The 16100-nt window shown below is 49.6% G+C and overlaps 1 protein-coding gene across 1 annotated transcript in view; it reads right to left on the bottom strand.

Annotated features, from left to right (window-relative positions):
- Positions 1–16100, bottom strand: part of LOC144148380 (tRNA (32-2'-O)-methyltransferase regulator THADA) — a 156679-nt gene that overhangs the window by 43752 nt on the left and 96827 nt on the right. The window contains exons 22-23 of the mRNA XM_077679922.1: positions 11520–11730; positions 8907–9107 (exon numbers count right to left, since the gene is read on the bottom strand). Of these exons, the coding sequence (XP_077536048.1) occupies positions 8907–9107; positions 11520–11730 (412 nt within the window). The remainder of the gene's footprint in view (positions 1–8906; positions 9108–11519; positions 11731–16100) is intronic.

Here is a 16100-nt window from a genome sequence, read left to right as displayed (position 1 = left end):
GTACCACAAATTGTGATCGTGATTGTTATGTAAAATCTAACGCCATGGAAGCTATGATACATTTCCTTCTAAACCTCGCCAAACGATGTAACCACTGAGGAACATGTTTTAATTTAGTTTTTAACAACTGCACTTACGCCTGTTTCAGAACAGTGCACAAATAGTGAGTTGTCCTTATGAAGTAAATGCAAGGTCACTAATTCTTTTGTCTGAACGCATTCGTTGAAACACGCCTGCTTGCAGTCTTTGTAAAATTTGGTAACTACTTCATAACAAAGTTTCATACTAACACAGTGTAGACTGCTTATAACGTATGTCGTGGGAGCCGCAAAAAGCCGCACTATAAATGGTACTGCACTATAACCAAAACATGCGCGACTACAACCACATCGCCATCTACCTGTCAAGTCATCCTATATTTATCATCACTCAAACGCACAACACTTAGAAACAAAGGTTTATTGCGTATTTTTTTTCACATCAGCCGCTGCTGCAGGGTCTTATGCGTACATTACAAGCGTGGTCCTACAAACGGCGAGCACGGCTTTAACTTCTGTTGCGTTTGTGTTTTGAAAGACCACGGCTGCGTTTTTAGCGTCGATGAACAGATGCCGCAGGATGTGGTAACGCCGCCAGTGGGATTTTTTTTACCCCAGCTTGTGTTCACAATGCCGAAGGCGGCTGCTTATCACCGCAGCATACTGGTGGTGGAAATCTTCGGGTTTGTGTGTCTCGCTTATCCAGAAAGGGAAAGAGCGGAGGCCTACCCGCATAACTTTCTGAAGCGTGAACCACATGGGGTGATTTCTTCTCGCGAAAACGTGCAGTGCACGCCGCAGGCATGGCGACGCCGGCGTGGATACAACTGGCCATTGCCTCCTGTATTTACAGGAGGTGATGAACTGGTGTGGTGTCTGCGGCGCGGTAAGATGCGGCAACATGGCGTCGGCACTGGCGGTGAAGTGGTGCAGGCAGCTCCAGGGACTGCTTCTAACTGCTTGCTGAAATGCCACACAAGGCGCAAGCGAGGATGCTCACGCAAGGAAAGAGCTGATAATATGGGCGAAAAGTGGAATATAAACTGCCATCAATGCTGCTTGTGAAAGCGCCCATCACAAAATACCGTGGCGGTGAGTCTAAACATCTCTGGCGTGGCCAGCCGGCTCGAAGCGCCTCGAATCTCCCGCCATTTGGTGTGCGTCTCCCCATTGGTGCAAGTCGTCAGGCTCCTCTCACTGCCATGTGAAGAAGCCACCGCGAGCGCAGGATCGTTGACATGAGCATAAAAAAACGCACATGCAACGCCGACATGCACGAATCGTGTGCGAAAACAACTTGCCGCGCGCGGACGGGGAGTGGGGTTGCTATCTTGCGAGGTGCGTCAACCACAGACAGTGTGTTTATCACGTACGCGCCAACTAAAGGGTGCCTATTTTGAGAGCAAGGGGTGCAGGCTGCTGTGTCAGATGGCCGATTTCATCCTCTCTCTTCTCTTTTGCTACCCAAAAATGATGCTCCAGCTGCGCCGGTCGATCAGCGGACCCGCCAGAAAACCACACTATAAACGGCATTGTACTTCGGCCAACCGCATTCTAAGTGGTACGCTTATGCATTGAGTTCTATGGGAGGCCTACGGGTGGCCAGGAAAACCCGCATTATATCCGGTCCTGCACTATAAGCGGTTATGTTTTAAATGGTCTGCACTGTATATACAAAGCGAAATCTGGCACTATTCTCAAGCCAAGCCGTGCTTTTAAGCAAGGGTGCCACCATGAATCCCGAAGCTTTACATTATTACTTGGCATGGCTCGCCAAACAAGCTTAAAAGTTTCCTGTAGCTGCAAAACCCTCAATTATTGTTCATAATGACTACCTGAAATTTTTTTTAACACAAAAGTGTTGCTCACAAGAAACCTCATTACGAGGAATTTTTAGAAAGCTCTATGCAAGACAAACAAGAAGATAAAATTGGCGCGGCACAAGGCTGGAGAAACAGCACAGCTGGTGGCCGCTCTCCCTTCGTCAGAGACCAGACGGTTGTTGCACCTCACAGTGGGTTTTCGAACTTGCCGCCTAGAATTCTCCATGACTGCCAGGCCGGGTTAAAAAGTCCACGGGCTTTCCCATCTCTCCCAAAGTGGAGTAAGTCAGCACCCGCTAGAGCCCGTGGCAATCGGCTTAGCAAACTCGACATCTGTACCTCAAACTCTGTGTCTATGCCCCCTACTTCAGGTGCGAACACAAGTGAACTGGTGAGGAGAAGAGCATGCGAGATCACGCCGCAAACGCTGGGAAGGGTGTTCTCAAAATTCGAGTGGCACCGGCACACGTGACGGCGCCATAGCTATTTTAACAGTAGAAAAAAAAAACTGCGTGAAAGACGAGACTAGTACAAAGGGTACAGGATGGGTGCAGGTCCTGTCCTCTGTCTGCACCCGTCCCGTCGCCTTTGTACAAGCCTTGTCCTTGATGCAGTTTTTTTTTCTACTGTTAAATGCAGTACCAACAACCCCAGGAACATGCTGTACGTTATAGCAGAGTCCTTCAATGCTTCTCTGGTCATGAATCTCCCGGCCAAGTTTCGTACGGGGTCAAAGGCGACCGCGAGTGGCGCTACCGAAGGTTGGAGGGCATCGGGCGGCCGCTGCTGCTCTGTAGCCAGACCAGCAGGCAGGAACGCAGTGGCAGCATGCCCGTTCGCACCAAATTTTTTCGCCACTCACAAAATGATAAGTCCATTTGAGCGGCCCACGACACGTAAAGCGAAAGCGCACTGCTGATAAGGCGGTGAGCGTCTGTTTTATCTTACTCCGTGGTCCATTGCCTGCCAAACGCGCTCCGACCACGTCCCCGGCTGCCCTCCGATCAGCCCCAGCGCCGCGGCGCAGCAGCGTACGAAGCTCTCCCAAAGCGTGATGGCGAAGTTGCATGACCAGACAGGCATTGAAGGACTCTGGTTATAGCTAGGCAAGCCGCCTTCGCGGCTGGGCGAAGGGCATGCCGGGCACCTCCCGCCAAAGGAGTTCATTAAATTTTTTTTCTTGAGCCCTAATAGATGAAGCTCAAGCTTAAACTACTGTGCTGCTAAAAAGAATGTTGCCTTTGTTGCTGTCTCTCCTGTGAGGGGACACAAGACGGCATGTTGCAAGCCAGGCCAAGCAAGGAGATGATGATGATGATTTTGGGTTTAATGGCGCAAGGCCGACAAAGGCAAAGAGCGCCATGACAATGATGAAAGAGATTAGAAAGTTTGTAAAGGAAGCACTAGTTTAAAAAACTTTACTCAGGGGGTTGGTGTATAGGGCCATAATTAAAGCATAGTGAGTAGACTAAGATAAATGGTGTATAGGGTCATATTAAAACAGTGAGTGCAAGCACCTAAGGTGTAAAGTCTCAGGTTCCACCACCGTTTTAAAACACATAATGAACACAGGTGAGGTTATGGTCTATATGATATGTATTTTAAAAAGTCTACATCTGCTAGGTAACTAAAAACTTTTTTGTATGGGAACATTGGATGGTCTGATAAAAATAATGAAGGGAACGCTTCCGGTTGTTATGGTGGCGCTCATGCTGGCGTGCGATTGCAGCGACACATTTTCCGCTAGCACATCTTTGTCGAAAAGGCAGCTGTGGTGAAGAAGGTGTAAGGATTCCCGTGAATTCACATGACCTTCTGATCAATGCTCCTAATAAAGTCGTTCTCTCTCTCCCTCTAGTACATATTTGTATGAAGCTACAGTCACGTCTCATTAATATGGACCCCACTAATGTGGACACCCGCAATATGGACGAAATTGTTGGCAACCGGTCCCTCACCATGTAATTCTGCCCCGTTAATATAGAAACCTGCAGTCCAGATTATGGATGGCTATTTGGGAGATGAAACGGGTAAATACAGGCATTTTTGTATTGTTATTACGAACACGGGTCCGCAAAGTAAAAGTAGAAGAAAATTACTTGTGACCATGACCCCTATAGTCTCTAGCGCGTACCAGGAATTCACTGTTGGCCGAAGCATTCAAAGCCGAAGCATGCATTCAGCGATCAGTGGACAACACGATAGGGAAGGGACGACAGGGTGACACCCTTTCCCTATCGCACAAGACTGCCCGTGCTCCACATGTTGGAAACAGCAAGACCTGCGGCTCAGATAACAGGACGGTAATAGTTTGTGCAAATATTTGCTGGGCATAACAGGGAAGCCTGTACACTTCTCTGGTCAGCTCGGCGGAGGCGACAGCCGGCAGACTGAACTTTCTGTTTCGCTGGAAAGTGAAATATGCCACATCCAAAGTGGGACACCTCGAATGCATCGGTGCAAAACCCCGTCACCCCATTTTTTGGTTGAGAACTTGACTAAACAGTGTTATATGCTGGAACATGAATTCCTTCATGTTTGTGCATTTGACATACCGTATAATGCGGAATATAGGTCGAGATTTTTTACAGAAAAATTAGCCGAAAAGTCACCCCTCGACCTATATTGCAGTCACTGGCAGTTGTCATCTGGCGACCGGGCAGCCCATCGAGCCCATCCAAACCCCAAAGGCACCATCGCCACCACCATCAATCGGACGCGACGCCATCTTTGTTTTGTTCGGTCGTGGTTTTGTTGCTTCTCTCGCAGTCGGCGAATGTGTGCATGCTATTTTCTTCTTGCTCAAAGTGAGTTTAGGCACTTGGTGCCAATTTACAGCAGCATTTAAAAGAAAAGTTGGGGGTTTCCCAAGGCCAATGACGTGTCCGCCTTGCGCCAGTTCGGTATCACCAAAAGAAGTGTTGCTAGTGGCGTTAGCTGAAGGGGCAGCTCTCGGTATGCAACGCTCGGAAGGCCTTGTTTCATGGGCGCTGCTCTGTGCATCTGTGCTGCTGTACAAAGGGACAAATTTTGTCCGCTAGCGTCGTGCGATGTCTCTACGAATGGATACCCCAAGATGTTTGCTGACCGCCTGCAGAGACTAGCTGTTGCTCCGGTCTGCACACGAGTGTCCCATGCTTTGCGCTCGCTTCACGATGACATGGTCTTGCGAGTGTTTAGGAAGTGGTGCATAAGCAATTCCCTGGACTGCACCGAGGACGACCTGCTGTGTGGGCGACAGCGAGCCAGAAGCAGTCGTCCGACGATACTTCAGACAGTTTTAAATGAGTAATCTGAGACGAAACAAGTTATAGTCTCAATAAAACAATGGTTGGTACCTCATTATTTTTTTTGCATTTTTCGGCTACAAGGTAAGGGGGTCGAACTATATTCCGCATTATACGGTAGATTTGTTATTATGGACGACTCCCATTATGCACGATTTTTTGGGGGGAATGGTGAAATCCACAGCAACGAGACATAACTGTATATGCTTCATAAGATCCGACCATGGTTTACTTTGGTAAGCAAGGCTCTCACAACTGTGAGAAAAATGTCATCACTGGAGGATATAAAAACAATCAAAGCAGTTCCCCTCCACGTGAAAGCTGGCAGGAGTGCAGAGCAGTGATTCGCCAGTGGTGCCGTTCTCCACTCTCTGCTACCACCTCTCACGCTGCTCCCCTCTCTGTCTCACTCCCCTCTTGATGAATTGAACAGAGGTTTGTCCAATGCAATTCAATTTTCCCGCCTTCACAGTGCTTGCACGCCTTCTCCTGGGACAGCTCGGGTATTTTACTTTGTACAGTAAAACCTCGTTACCAGAGACACTCAAGGGACCCAGAAAGCGTGTCTGCTGTAACCAAGGTCTCTTGGATGCAATGTTGCTAACATGGGGAACATAGGAAACCTGACCGAACTGTCTTCGTTCATATGTCTCTTACAACGAAGTGCCTCTTGTAACAGTGTGTCTTGTAATGAGGTTTTACTGTATCTCGTTTCTTGCTCTGCCTGGAACAGCCCGTGTGAAAGTGCAGTTCTTTTTGCGTTTGTTTTCATCTTGCACGTGCTTGCCTTTGGCACCATTTTGAATACAGTTGAACCTCGATATAACGAACCTCGATTTAACGAAATTCGCGATATAACGAATTTTTTCAAGTTTTCTAACAAAATTTTGCTAAATGCATGTATTTTTGTCTCGATTTTACGAAGTAATTTCGTGCGGCGCTTTCGATTTAACGAAGTCACGGCAAGAAAGGAAGAACGAAATTCCGGTCGAGGCACGTTTTATTTTGCCTCTCAGGCCCTACATTGAAAAAATTCAGTACTCAAATTGACTTTCGAAGGCTAAAATGAAAGAAAAGCGGTGAAATCTACGGTTAACAACAATTAAAAGCGAAGAACGAAGCTGCACAAACCGCTAGCGGTCATAGACGGTTTAATATTGCGGCCACTATTTTGACGTCTCCATCGTTGCCTACGCCAGCGCCCTCTATGCTTAGGCTACCGAAGCCTACTTCAAGGCTTCAAGCTTTTTTTTTCTACGCGTCACTGCTCACGGTGCTGCTGCTCTAGGTTGTGCTCGCTGATAACCAAATTAATATTTTGTTCGTGCATCGTTAGGTGAGTCTTGTAAGCAGCATGAGCACTCCAAGAGAAAGAAAAGTGTTCCGAACAAGAACCTGAGGAAGTTCGGTGAAACTGACAGCCACCGAAGTGTGATGTATGCCATCGATGTTCTGCGGAGGCACGCAGGTGCACACGAATGTTTAAGACCTTGTTAGCGCTGTCAGCATACGAGCGTCACATAAAGCCCGCCCTGGTCAAGAAACGCCAAGCACTGCTTACGGACTTCTTCACTACGGCTTGAACATCGAGTGCTGGTGGCAATAAATTGCTCTCTTTGAACGTGGTCATCTTCGTTTCACCAGCGTTCATTAGACAGCTGCGGTGCGGAGAAATCAGTTTCGTAAGGGCTCAGTGGGCATAAAAGTAATTGCTTAATCGAATTTGGCCGGAAGATTTTAAATGTAAGCTTTCCGCTTTCCGGAGCACGTAAGCGCTGCTCCACACAGTGAAGCGGTCCGCGTGTACTCCGCTCAACTCGCAATCATGGCTTTATCTCGAGTGTTGTCACTGTTGTGGTTGCATCACGCGCCCATACTGCAGAGCCTTTGTACATGAAAAAAGTCTCGAAAGTTTCATAGCAGCCTTCCGCTGTTGGCCCGCCGCGCCTAAGCCTACCACTGAATGGACGAAAAGAGGCGTAACTTCGAACGAGCACCTCGGCGGGGTGAAGTTCACGGGACATGGACGCGGGTTCAATTGACTAACAGCGGCATTTAGTAGTGACCGAAATGAAAAAAGAAAAAGTGGAAACCTAGTCTGCTATCATATTTAATGAGGCGTTGCGGAAAAAGCACCGGTTTTACGATAACACATGAACTACCGTCGGCTATCCGAATTCCATTGCCCAAGTGTTGAAACTCTTAATTCGCACAATTTTCGCGGCCAGTTTTAGTACAAATTTCGCTTTAATTGGAGAGGTAACTACATAGCAGTTGTTGCCTGGCGAGGGCCAAAGTGTTAAAACCCCAATAACTGGTTAAATGAACCGTAAAATCGAAACCTCGATTTTACGAAATTCTCGATTTAACGAAATTTGCGGCCCCAAGTACGACTTCGTTATATCGAGGTTTAACTGTACGTCTATTTTTTTTTCCCGCGACCACTTAATTTTTTTGCTTACTATAGCAAAAACTAACCTGATCAGCATTCTTAACTAAATAGATATGCGAACTGCAGGATAATCGCACATATTTTGCTTCAAATGTACCTGCAGGTTTGTTGGTACTAAATAATGGGAACATCTATGACAAGCGCCAGTGGTTGCAGAAGTTTTGAATGGTTCCGCACATATAAACCTCTCATTCAAGTATCCTCTAAAATTTTGGCCGGAAGGCTGAATGGAGGGACAAACAAGCAGGAATGTTTTCTAAGCCTTTGTTTGGCTGTTTGCGCTGTGCGACCACGGACGAGCTACGATGACAAGCCAGGCACACCTAAAGTGCTCCGCACTTACACGAGTAAATTGCCCCTCCACTTTCTGAAGAGGGGAGTCCAGTGAAATTGCCCCTCCGGTGTGATTTGCTATTCGTTGGTGTAGCTATATTGGGGATCTGCTATGTTGAATTATATGAGCCGTGGCACAATCTCCATGTCACAGACTAAGGAAAACACTATTAATGTATAGAGAGACAATGCTGTCTTTTTATAGTGCGGCTAGACCAATCATGCCACAGGCCCCATTGTGCAATGTTCGGGGAAGAGGGGGGGGGAGGTGCTGCACGCAGTGAAGTGGACACACAACTTGGGAAAGAGGCGGCGGAGGTGGATCTGCAACCATACTCCCTTTTTGCAGATGTTTATGCTTCGGTGTGCAGAACGCAATGTGGCAAAGCCAGCATACAAAGACAAAGACAAAGACAAAGAGAGGAAGTTAACTTCAAGGCTGTCGAGGGGACGAAAAGAAGATTAGAATGCTGGTGGACGAAAAGCAGAGAGGGGAATATTGTTGAGGACAGTTACCACCTGTAACAGGGAAAAGAAAGTATTTCGGGCCTAATAAGCTTTAGTGCCTGCCCTAAGCAGCGCTAGTATTAAACCAAGAGTGTAAAACGTGGTTATATTAGTCCTTTTTGGTAAGATGACATGTCATCACCTCGCTTCAAGGGGGAAACCAATAGCAATCATCATCATCATCAGCTAATACCATGCCCGTAAGGTCGGTTTCACCTCTAGCATAGCTGGGAAGACATTTTTCTAGGGGGCAATATCAGCTCTGTTATATGAAAATATGGCAGCTCTAAGGTATTCTTTCTAAATTTTTTTATTACTTTTTCCACACACTGAACACGTGCCGCTGAATAAACTGTTAACACCGGCACCAGACCCTGGGATCATAGGCATATACAGCCTCGCTTTAAAATAAAAAGGAAGCGAAGAGCGGAAGCCACTTTAGCAGAGCGACAAGCGAGCCACTCACCGTGAAGGGGCCCCACAGGGTCCCCTCGACTGAGGGCAAGTTTCGCTGGGCTTGGGACACGAGGGCGTCCAGCGTGCTCTCCATGACGTCCAGGTCGCCCCTGACCGCAGGGAACAGCGTGATGACCTCCGTCGTGTGCTGCCGCTCCGCATCCTCCAGCAGCCGCTCCGTCTGCCTCTTCCTCCACGTGACGTCCCCGGGCTGCGAGGGGCACCCCCGAAGGCGGCATTGCACAAGGGATCCCATTTAGAAGAACTGCGAGCTGGGCTTGTTGGTAAATGTTCATGGTGGGAAAAGCGCTACGACGACGACGACAAGCAAGTACAGGGGACAAAGCGCTTTGTCCCGTGTACTCGCCTGTCCTCGTCGTCGTAGCGCTTTTCCCACCATGAAGATATCCCACCTGCAACCTCTGTAGTCCTCAGAACGAGGGGACCCTGTCAAGAACACGATGAGCTAGCATAATTTCAGAATACAGTGTAGACCACTGATAACGTAACCACCTATAGCGTGGGACCAGATATAACGTGGGTTTTCCTGGCCACCGGTAGGCCTCCGATAGATCTAGTTCAATGCATAGGCGCGCCGCTTGTAGAGCGGTTGACCGAGGCACAACACTGTTTACAGTGCGGTATTTTGGCCTGTCCACTGATCAACCGGTGCAGCTGGGGCATTGTTTCAGGGTCGCACGAAAGCAAAAAAAGAAAAAAAAAAAAAAAAAAACAGATGGAATTAGTTACCGGAGGCAGTACACGCTCCTCTAGCTTAGACACGGAAAAGAAAAAATAGGCACCCTTTAGTTTGCGTGTTCCGTTTGTACGCACGTGATAACCACAACTGCCCTTGCTGTTCACGCCCCTCTGAAGATAGCGTCAGTTGTTTCTATAAAAACAAGGTTGTGATATGAACATTGTGCTGATAAGCCGCCGCCTTCAGCATTGCAAATGCAAGGTGGGGTTACAATAGAAAACTTTGACAAGCATTCTTGTCAGGTTGTCTCACAGGCATAAACTGGAGAAAGCTGTGCAGCAACATCTGATGCGAAAAAAAAAAAAAAAAGACGAAAAAAGATTTTACCTTCGTTTTTAAGAGGTGCTTGTTTGAGTGATGACAAACAAAGAACGATCGAAAGGTATAGGTGCAATGTGGTTGGATCCGTTCTGTTTATAGAGCGGTACTGCTGATAGTGGAAATTTTCGCGGCTCCGACAACATACATCATAAGCGGCCTACACAGTTGAACCCCTTTATAAGAGACACGTACCGGGGAGCAGTTTCTGTCTCTTATACGAGATGTCTCTTATAAGCAGGGAACCATGTTTTCACTTACTAATCAGACCCTAGTTCAATGTGGGCACCGTATGACTAAAATAGGCTTAAAAGAACGCTACAGCATGTTTCAAAAGATTCATTCTAATTATTGTTTGGTCCCAGAATTTATGAAACTTTGTTTGCTTCATGACTGTATTTACACTGTTTTTTACAAACGATTCTACAAGCTTTTTTTCCTTTCACTGTTTGCGGAAGATGAATCGTAGATGTTGAGTTCACAAGCCTGATGAATAGCCAGAGCGCACAGCTTCTTCCGCTGTGTGCTCCGCTGTGTGTTTCCACAATGGAAGCAACTGCGATTAGTGACTGGTGGCACTGCATCTGAAGTTCATTTGTCTGTTACAAGCAAGATTATTGATTAAACTTCAAGGATGACTTGTCTCTTATAACCAATCTCCTACATCCAATGTCTGTTATAAAAGAGGTCGATTTAATGGGAAAGACAGGGCAGCCAACCATGTGGGTCAATAGCGTCTCTTATACCCATTTGTCTCTTACATCAGTGTCTCTTATAACGAGGTTCAACTGTACCTCCTTTTGATGTCATTTCAAAGGTGGACGTGGAAACTAAAACAAACTGTGTTATTTACGCGCTGATTGTAACCAAACTTGGAGCACAATTACAGTTGGTTGTACAGTACAGTGTTGTGCTGTGCCTTTCTAGCGGCGATTTCTACATTGACCGTTGACGTCACACACCTGCATAAATATATATCCACCATTCTGTCTAATGAACAGTTCGCACTCATTCCTTGCAAATCTCCTTCCCTTATGCACGCCCACTTCAAATGCCCTCTTCGTTCACTGGGCATCATCTTCAATGCCGAAGTTAGCGACATGACAAATCGCACCGCAATGGCTTAATCGCTAAGGCGTTGTGCAGCTGGACCCAAGGACGAGGGTTCAATTTCAAGGCCCGCCATTCTGATGTAGGCGAAAAGCAAGAACGCCCGCGTGTTTGAGTTTTCGCCGCCCATTAAAGATCTCCAGGTGGTCAAAATTAATCCGGAGCCCTCCACTACGGCGCACCTCATCACCTGTGCAGCACTGGCACGTCAAACCCCTACAACTTCAAAACTCAGTGACACAACAATGAATGATGACCAGCTATAAAAGACGCATTCAGTGTAATTTTTGTTTATGAAAAAGCAGAGAATTTCACAAACAAACGCACTTCAACTTTGTAACAACCGGTTTTGCACTTGCTCTACACCTGGTTTAGAGTGCCTCAGTTATGTCATGGAAATAGTGTGGCGGATGGTACGAATTGGGGCCATCTCACCTCCTTGCAGTCGTGCTTTGTCACAATGTCGATGGTGATGGTTCGGCTGAGTTGCCGCCGCCATTTCGGACTGGTGATTCGGTCGGACAGCAGATCAAACAGGTTGACAATCTCCACTCTCACGAAGGGGCTGCAGTGTGCGCCGTTGAGCACCCGACAGAGTTGTTCGCAGGTTCCACTTTCTACAAGCCAGTCCGCGACGTCTTGAACACTGCGTAAAAAGCAAAAAAAGAGGACGGAAAACAGCATTAGGATCTTTATTTTTTAAAAAAATCTGTCAGAATGGAGGCCCGTCATCAATGCATTCCCACGCCTACAAAACTTGCGCGAAAACTCTCTCTCGCACCCTTTCTCAATCCATTTCTAGTGTTGTTGACAGGCAGTGAGTGAACTTATGAAAAATGTTTTTGCTTGGAGCTTGGCAGAAAATAGCTACAGACCAGCTTACCTTCAAGACGTTAAAACGCCACTGTCTTCAAACACTGCACTGTCCGAGATGTGATTGCCAAGCGCAGTGCAAAAAACAGAGTTTTGTTTGCAGAATTTCCCTCCAAACTTCAGGGGCACATGAGAAAGAAGCACCCGTGTTCTGTCCCTGAATTGGAGGAATGCAGATGATTATTGAAGCATGTGTGAATACTGATTTTAAGGTGAATCTGCAAAAAGGTGCCATTGCCGTTGTTGTTGTACAATCAAGAAAGTGGCTCAATAAAACAACTGAATGACGATTATGCAAGGTGGATGAATGAATGAATGAATTTACTTTTATAGAGCGTGAAAAAAAAAAGTCCACCTGCAGGCATAGCTCGTCTCACGCACGGAGCAAGAATATGGTCACAAGGGGAAACTGCCCATCGCGGCAACCGCAGGCAAGCGACCAGACAATGTCCCAATGAAAACCAAGGCAGACTGCACAGCATCCTAGCTGCACAAAGGAGTGGGTAGCGGCACCTCATGGATGAAATGATAGCAGACCCACCTCTTTCCAGAGCTGTGCAACGAAATGCCCACCGCGGCGGCAGCGCAGTTTTTTTATCTGCAGCAGATGCCACAATACTCGGTTACAACAGTTACAACTCAAGAACGGCACCGCCTCCTGTAGTGTATCACTCCGCCAAAGCGCCGGACCCGTGACGTCAGTGCGCGCGCGTTTTGAAAGGGGTTTGCTATGAATGCGTGATATCGTCTGCCTTGTCTCACGCAGTTTGTTTGCCGTCACTGGAGTCATTTGTAAGCACATTAAGTCCAAAAAATCACGGGAACGGCTCACGCCATGTTCAAAATGTTCCCAGTAACGCCCTACTTGCGCCGCGCGGAGAAACATCTGGGTACGGTGATAAGGCACAGCGGCAACTTCCGGTGCCGTTCTAAAGTTGTCACCGAGCATAGCTAAACCAACGCTGAGCTCTTGTGGCATTATCTAGCTATGCTAGGAAGCCTTGCTTCCCCTCCTGTCTTGTTCTTGCTCTGTGGTCTCACCTAAGTGTGGACACCATAATGCCTACAGGTGCAAGGAATAAAGAAAAGAGACAGGCAGGAAAGGGCGAAGAAAGAGTGAAAGAGGATGCATATACACATAGATACAGGACAATACACAAGAAAATGTGGTTGATGCCTCTTTCACAGGAATCGGTAAAAAACGAAAGTGGAATGTGCCTTCACAGGAGCATTTATTGTGCATCGATACGAACTTGCACATCATTACAGATGCATGAACGTTAGACACTGGCTTGCACGCGCCAGAACATAGCGTAAATCCGACTGCAACTACAGCTCCTTGAAAACTGTGCGAACAAAACGGAACCGAAACCAGTAGGTGGCCAAGGGTGCCTCAATTCACCCGCATCCCGCATACGCGAAGACTCTGGCATCGAGGCACCAACTGTTGGTGCCCATTTGAGTCACGATGAACTACTTCGCTTCACTTCTCGCAGACAGCGGCATCTCATAGACGACCGTATCGTAATGAAGAAAGTAGTGGGAAAGATATAAGGCATGTTCGTAGACCTACTTGCGCTTGAATTCGTAGTGCAGTGGGCAGAGTGCGGTGTACCTCCCATTGCGGTGAGAGAGTTCGTGGTTCGAATCCGGGCTCAGCTGCATCAATGAAACTTTTTCTGGCAACGTCACTTCTGTGACGAATATGACGCCGGTCAGATCTTCGTGTACCCGGGCATAAAACACTTTCGCGTTAAAGAAAAGAAAAGAAAAACACAGCCACAGTCTAGGTTGGTATCGGGAAAGAAATCGGAGCCCCGGCAAAAGTCCCGAGGAGTCCAGGTAAGCCCCCAGGGCCCCGTGGACATTGTCCTGCTCTCTGGCACTGCCCAGCAGCCACAAAATGTGTTCAAAGGGCCGAGCCCCTCACCCTGAGGGCAGCCAGCAGTTCAGCCCTCCCTGCTGCACACTGGGGGCACTTGAGCACCAAGTGCAGCAGGGTCTGGATGGCTGCCCGGCAGTGCTGGAACGACAGGTCGTCAACCAGCTACAAACGATCTTTTCGCTTGGCCATCCACACGCACCCCACGTGAAGGCACAGGACTGCTGAGCGTTGCTCACGTGGAAGACGTGCAGCGTGCACGGGTGGGGGGGGGGCCTCCCCAGCAGCTATATGGGTGCTGTGCCCGCACGTGCTGTTAGATCAGGAGGCGGGTGTCGCCACAGCTGCCTGGGCTGCCCAGGGCAAGGGGGGCAACTCATCCGCCCACTCGTAGCCCTCGAGCCTAACATAGCCTGGCATCCACTGCAGCCACAGGTGAGCTCCCTGTTCAGCCAGCCGTGCTGCCTTGTCCCGCATGGCCAGCACCAAAAGCGGGTGCAGGTCACCCTTCTGGATCTGCACTAGGGCCACCCGGGAGTCGCACAGATGGGCGCAGTGCTCGGGAGGAAGCTCCAGCTCCAGTAGCAGGGCCAGGCTGACACCCACCAGCTCAGCCATGGCGGATGAGATAGTGTAGTGGAGCCGGGCCCACCTGGTGGCCTCCCCCACCCCAACAGTCAGTGCAGCCAGACCCAGCCTCTGCTGCATAGAGCCATCTGAGTAGGCCAGTGTGTGCCCCTCTAGGTCGCCCCAGACGACAGCTGCCTGCAGTGTGCCGTCCACTTCTTTCTGCACACACCGGGAATCTCCAGGTGCCTTTCCGCCACCAGGGTGAGGGGGTGTCTGGGGGGGGGGGGCCACATTCACAGCAGCCACCCCTGCTCGTACAGGGGGTGAGCATGCACTCCATACACAAGTGGGGGGGGGGGGGGGGGGGGGGGGGGGGGGTTTGTGCAGTCACTACAGCAAGGGGCTGCCCCCCTCGGCCCGCCGCAGCTGGTCAATGTGGCACAGGGTGTGCTGCTGCACTGTTGTTTGGAGAATCCACGCCCCCGCCATGGCCAGTCTCTTCTTGCACTGCAAATCTCGAGGCAGGCCCAGGCAGGCACTTGCGGTGGTAGGCCTCCAGCTGCTGCCAGTTGGAGGCTTACCACCGTCGTGGTCAGTTGTGGCTGGCACAGATGGCTGTGGTGGCCATCTGTGCCCTGGCTTGGGGCTCCTTGACAGCCTGGTGGAAGTTGACGTGGTGGTCCAGGGTGAGCCCCAAGTAGAATACACCTGTCTTCCAGCCGAGCTACTCGCTGTCAACGTGCAGGTACCTACCTGGCCCTGCAGCGCATCTGCACGTCCGGGCACCCCAGCATCGCCTTTGTCTTGCTGGCCGACAGGCCTACGAGGGCTAGCTTGGCCTGCACCACGTCCAGGGCAGCCCGCAGCTGCTGCACAACTGCGCAGCAGCCTGCCTTTTGGCCCAGCACCGAGGGCCACGTCGCTTGCATACATGGAAACGTGTACCACGTGTGCCCCTCGGCTGGGCAGGCAGTGTGGCAGTGCTGCGATGACCAGGGTGAAGAGGAAGGGGAACAGGACTGAGCCCTGCAGGGTGTGCCCATGTCCACGAGCCAAGCCACTGACAGATCATTGCCCACCTGCACCTGCCCCATGTGGCCGTCAGGGACGCCTTGAGGAGGCCCCACGGCTTGCCCACAATGCTGGCCTCCTTCATGGCCCACCCAGGATATGGTCGGGCACTGCAGGTTGTCAAAGACGCCCGTGACATCAAGCAGGACAAGAGCTGCAAGCTGCCAGCTCACTTGGGCCTGCACCAGTGCTGCCACCATGTCTGCGATTAAGTTTGTAGCCGCCTGGTGCTGCCAAAAACCTGAGAGCTGTTCAGGGAAGGAGTCCTCTACCACAGCGTTGGCCTCCATCCTCCGCAAGGCCCCTCGCTCCAGTAGCTTGCAACTGCAGGAGGTGAGAGCCACGGAGCAGTAAGCCATGACTGCCTCTGAATCCCCAGCCCTAGCCCGGCTTGGGTAGAGGTTGCAGGATGGCCACCAGCCAGTTAGGCAGAAGGTGCCCCCCGTCTCCCAAATGTGGTTGTAGGCTGCCAAGAGCTTCTCCAACACTATCACGAATGCAACCAGATTGCATAGCATCTGATAGGCGAAAGTGTTGTTTCCCCACACAAACTTCCACTGCAGCTGCGGAGGGCCCTGTGGACCTCAGCCTTCATGATGGGGGCATCATTGAGTGGGGGA

This window comes from Haemaphysalis longicornis, unplaced genomic scaffold (genome assembly GCF_048455015.1).
Source record: "Haemaphysalis longicornis isolate Haplotype H1 unplaced genomic scaffold, Haemaphysalis longicornis Haplotype H1 scaffold_8, whole genome shotgun sequence".
In the NCBI taxonomy this organism is placed as follows: Eukaryota; Metazoa; Arthropoda; class Arachnida; order Ixodida; family Ixodidae; genus Haemaphysalis; species Haemaphysalis longicornis.
Note: the sequence above shows the minus strand (reverse complement) of the source record. Positions and strands in the feature narration are given on the sequence as shown.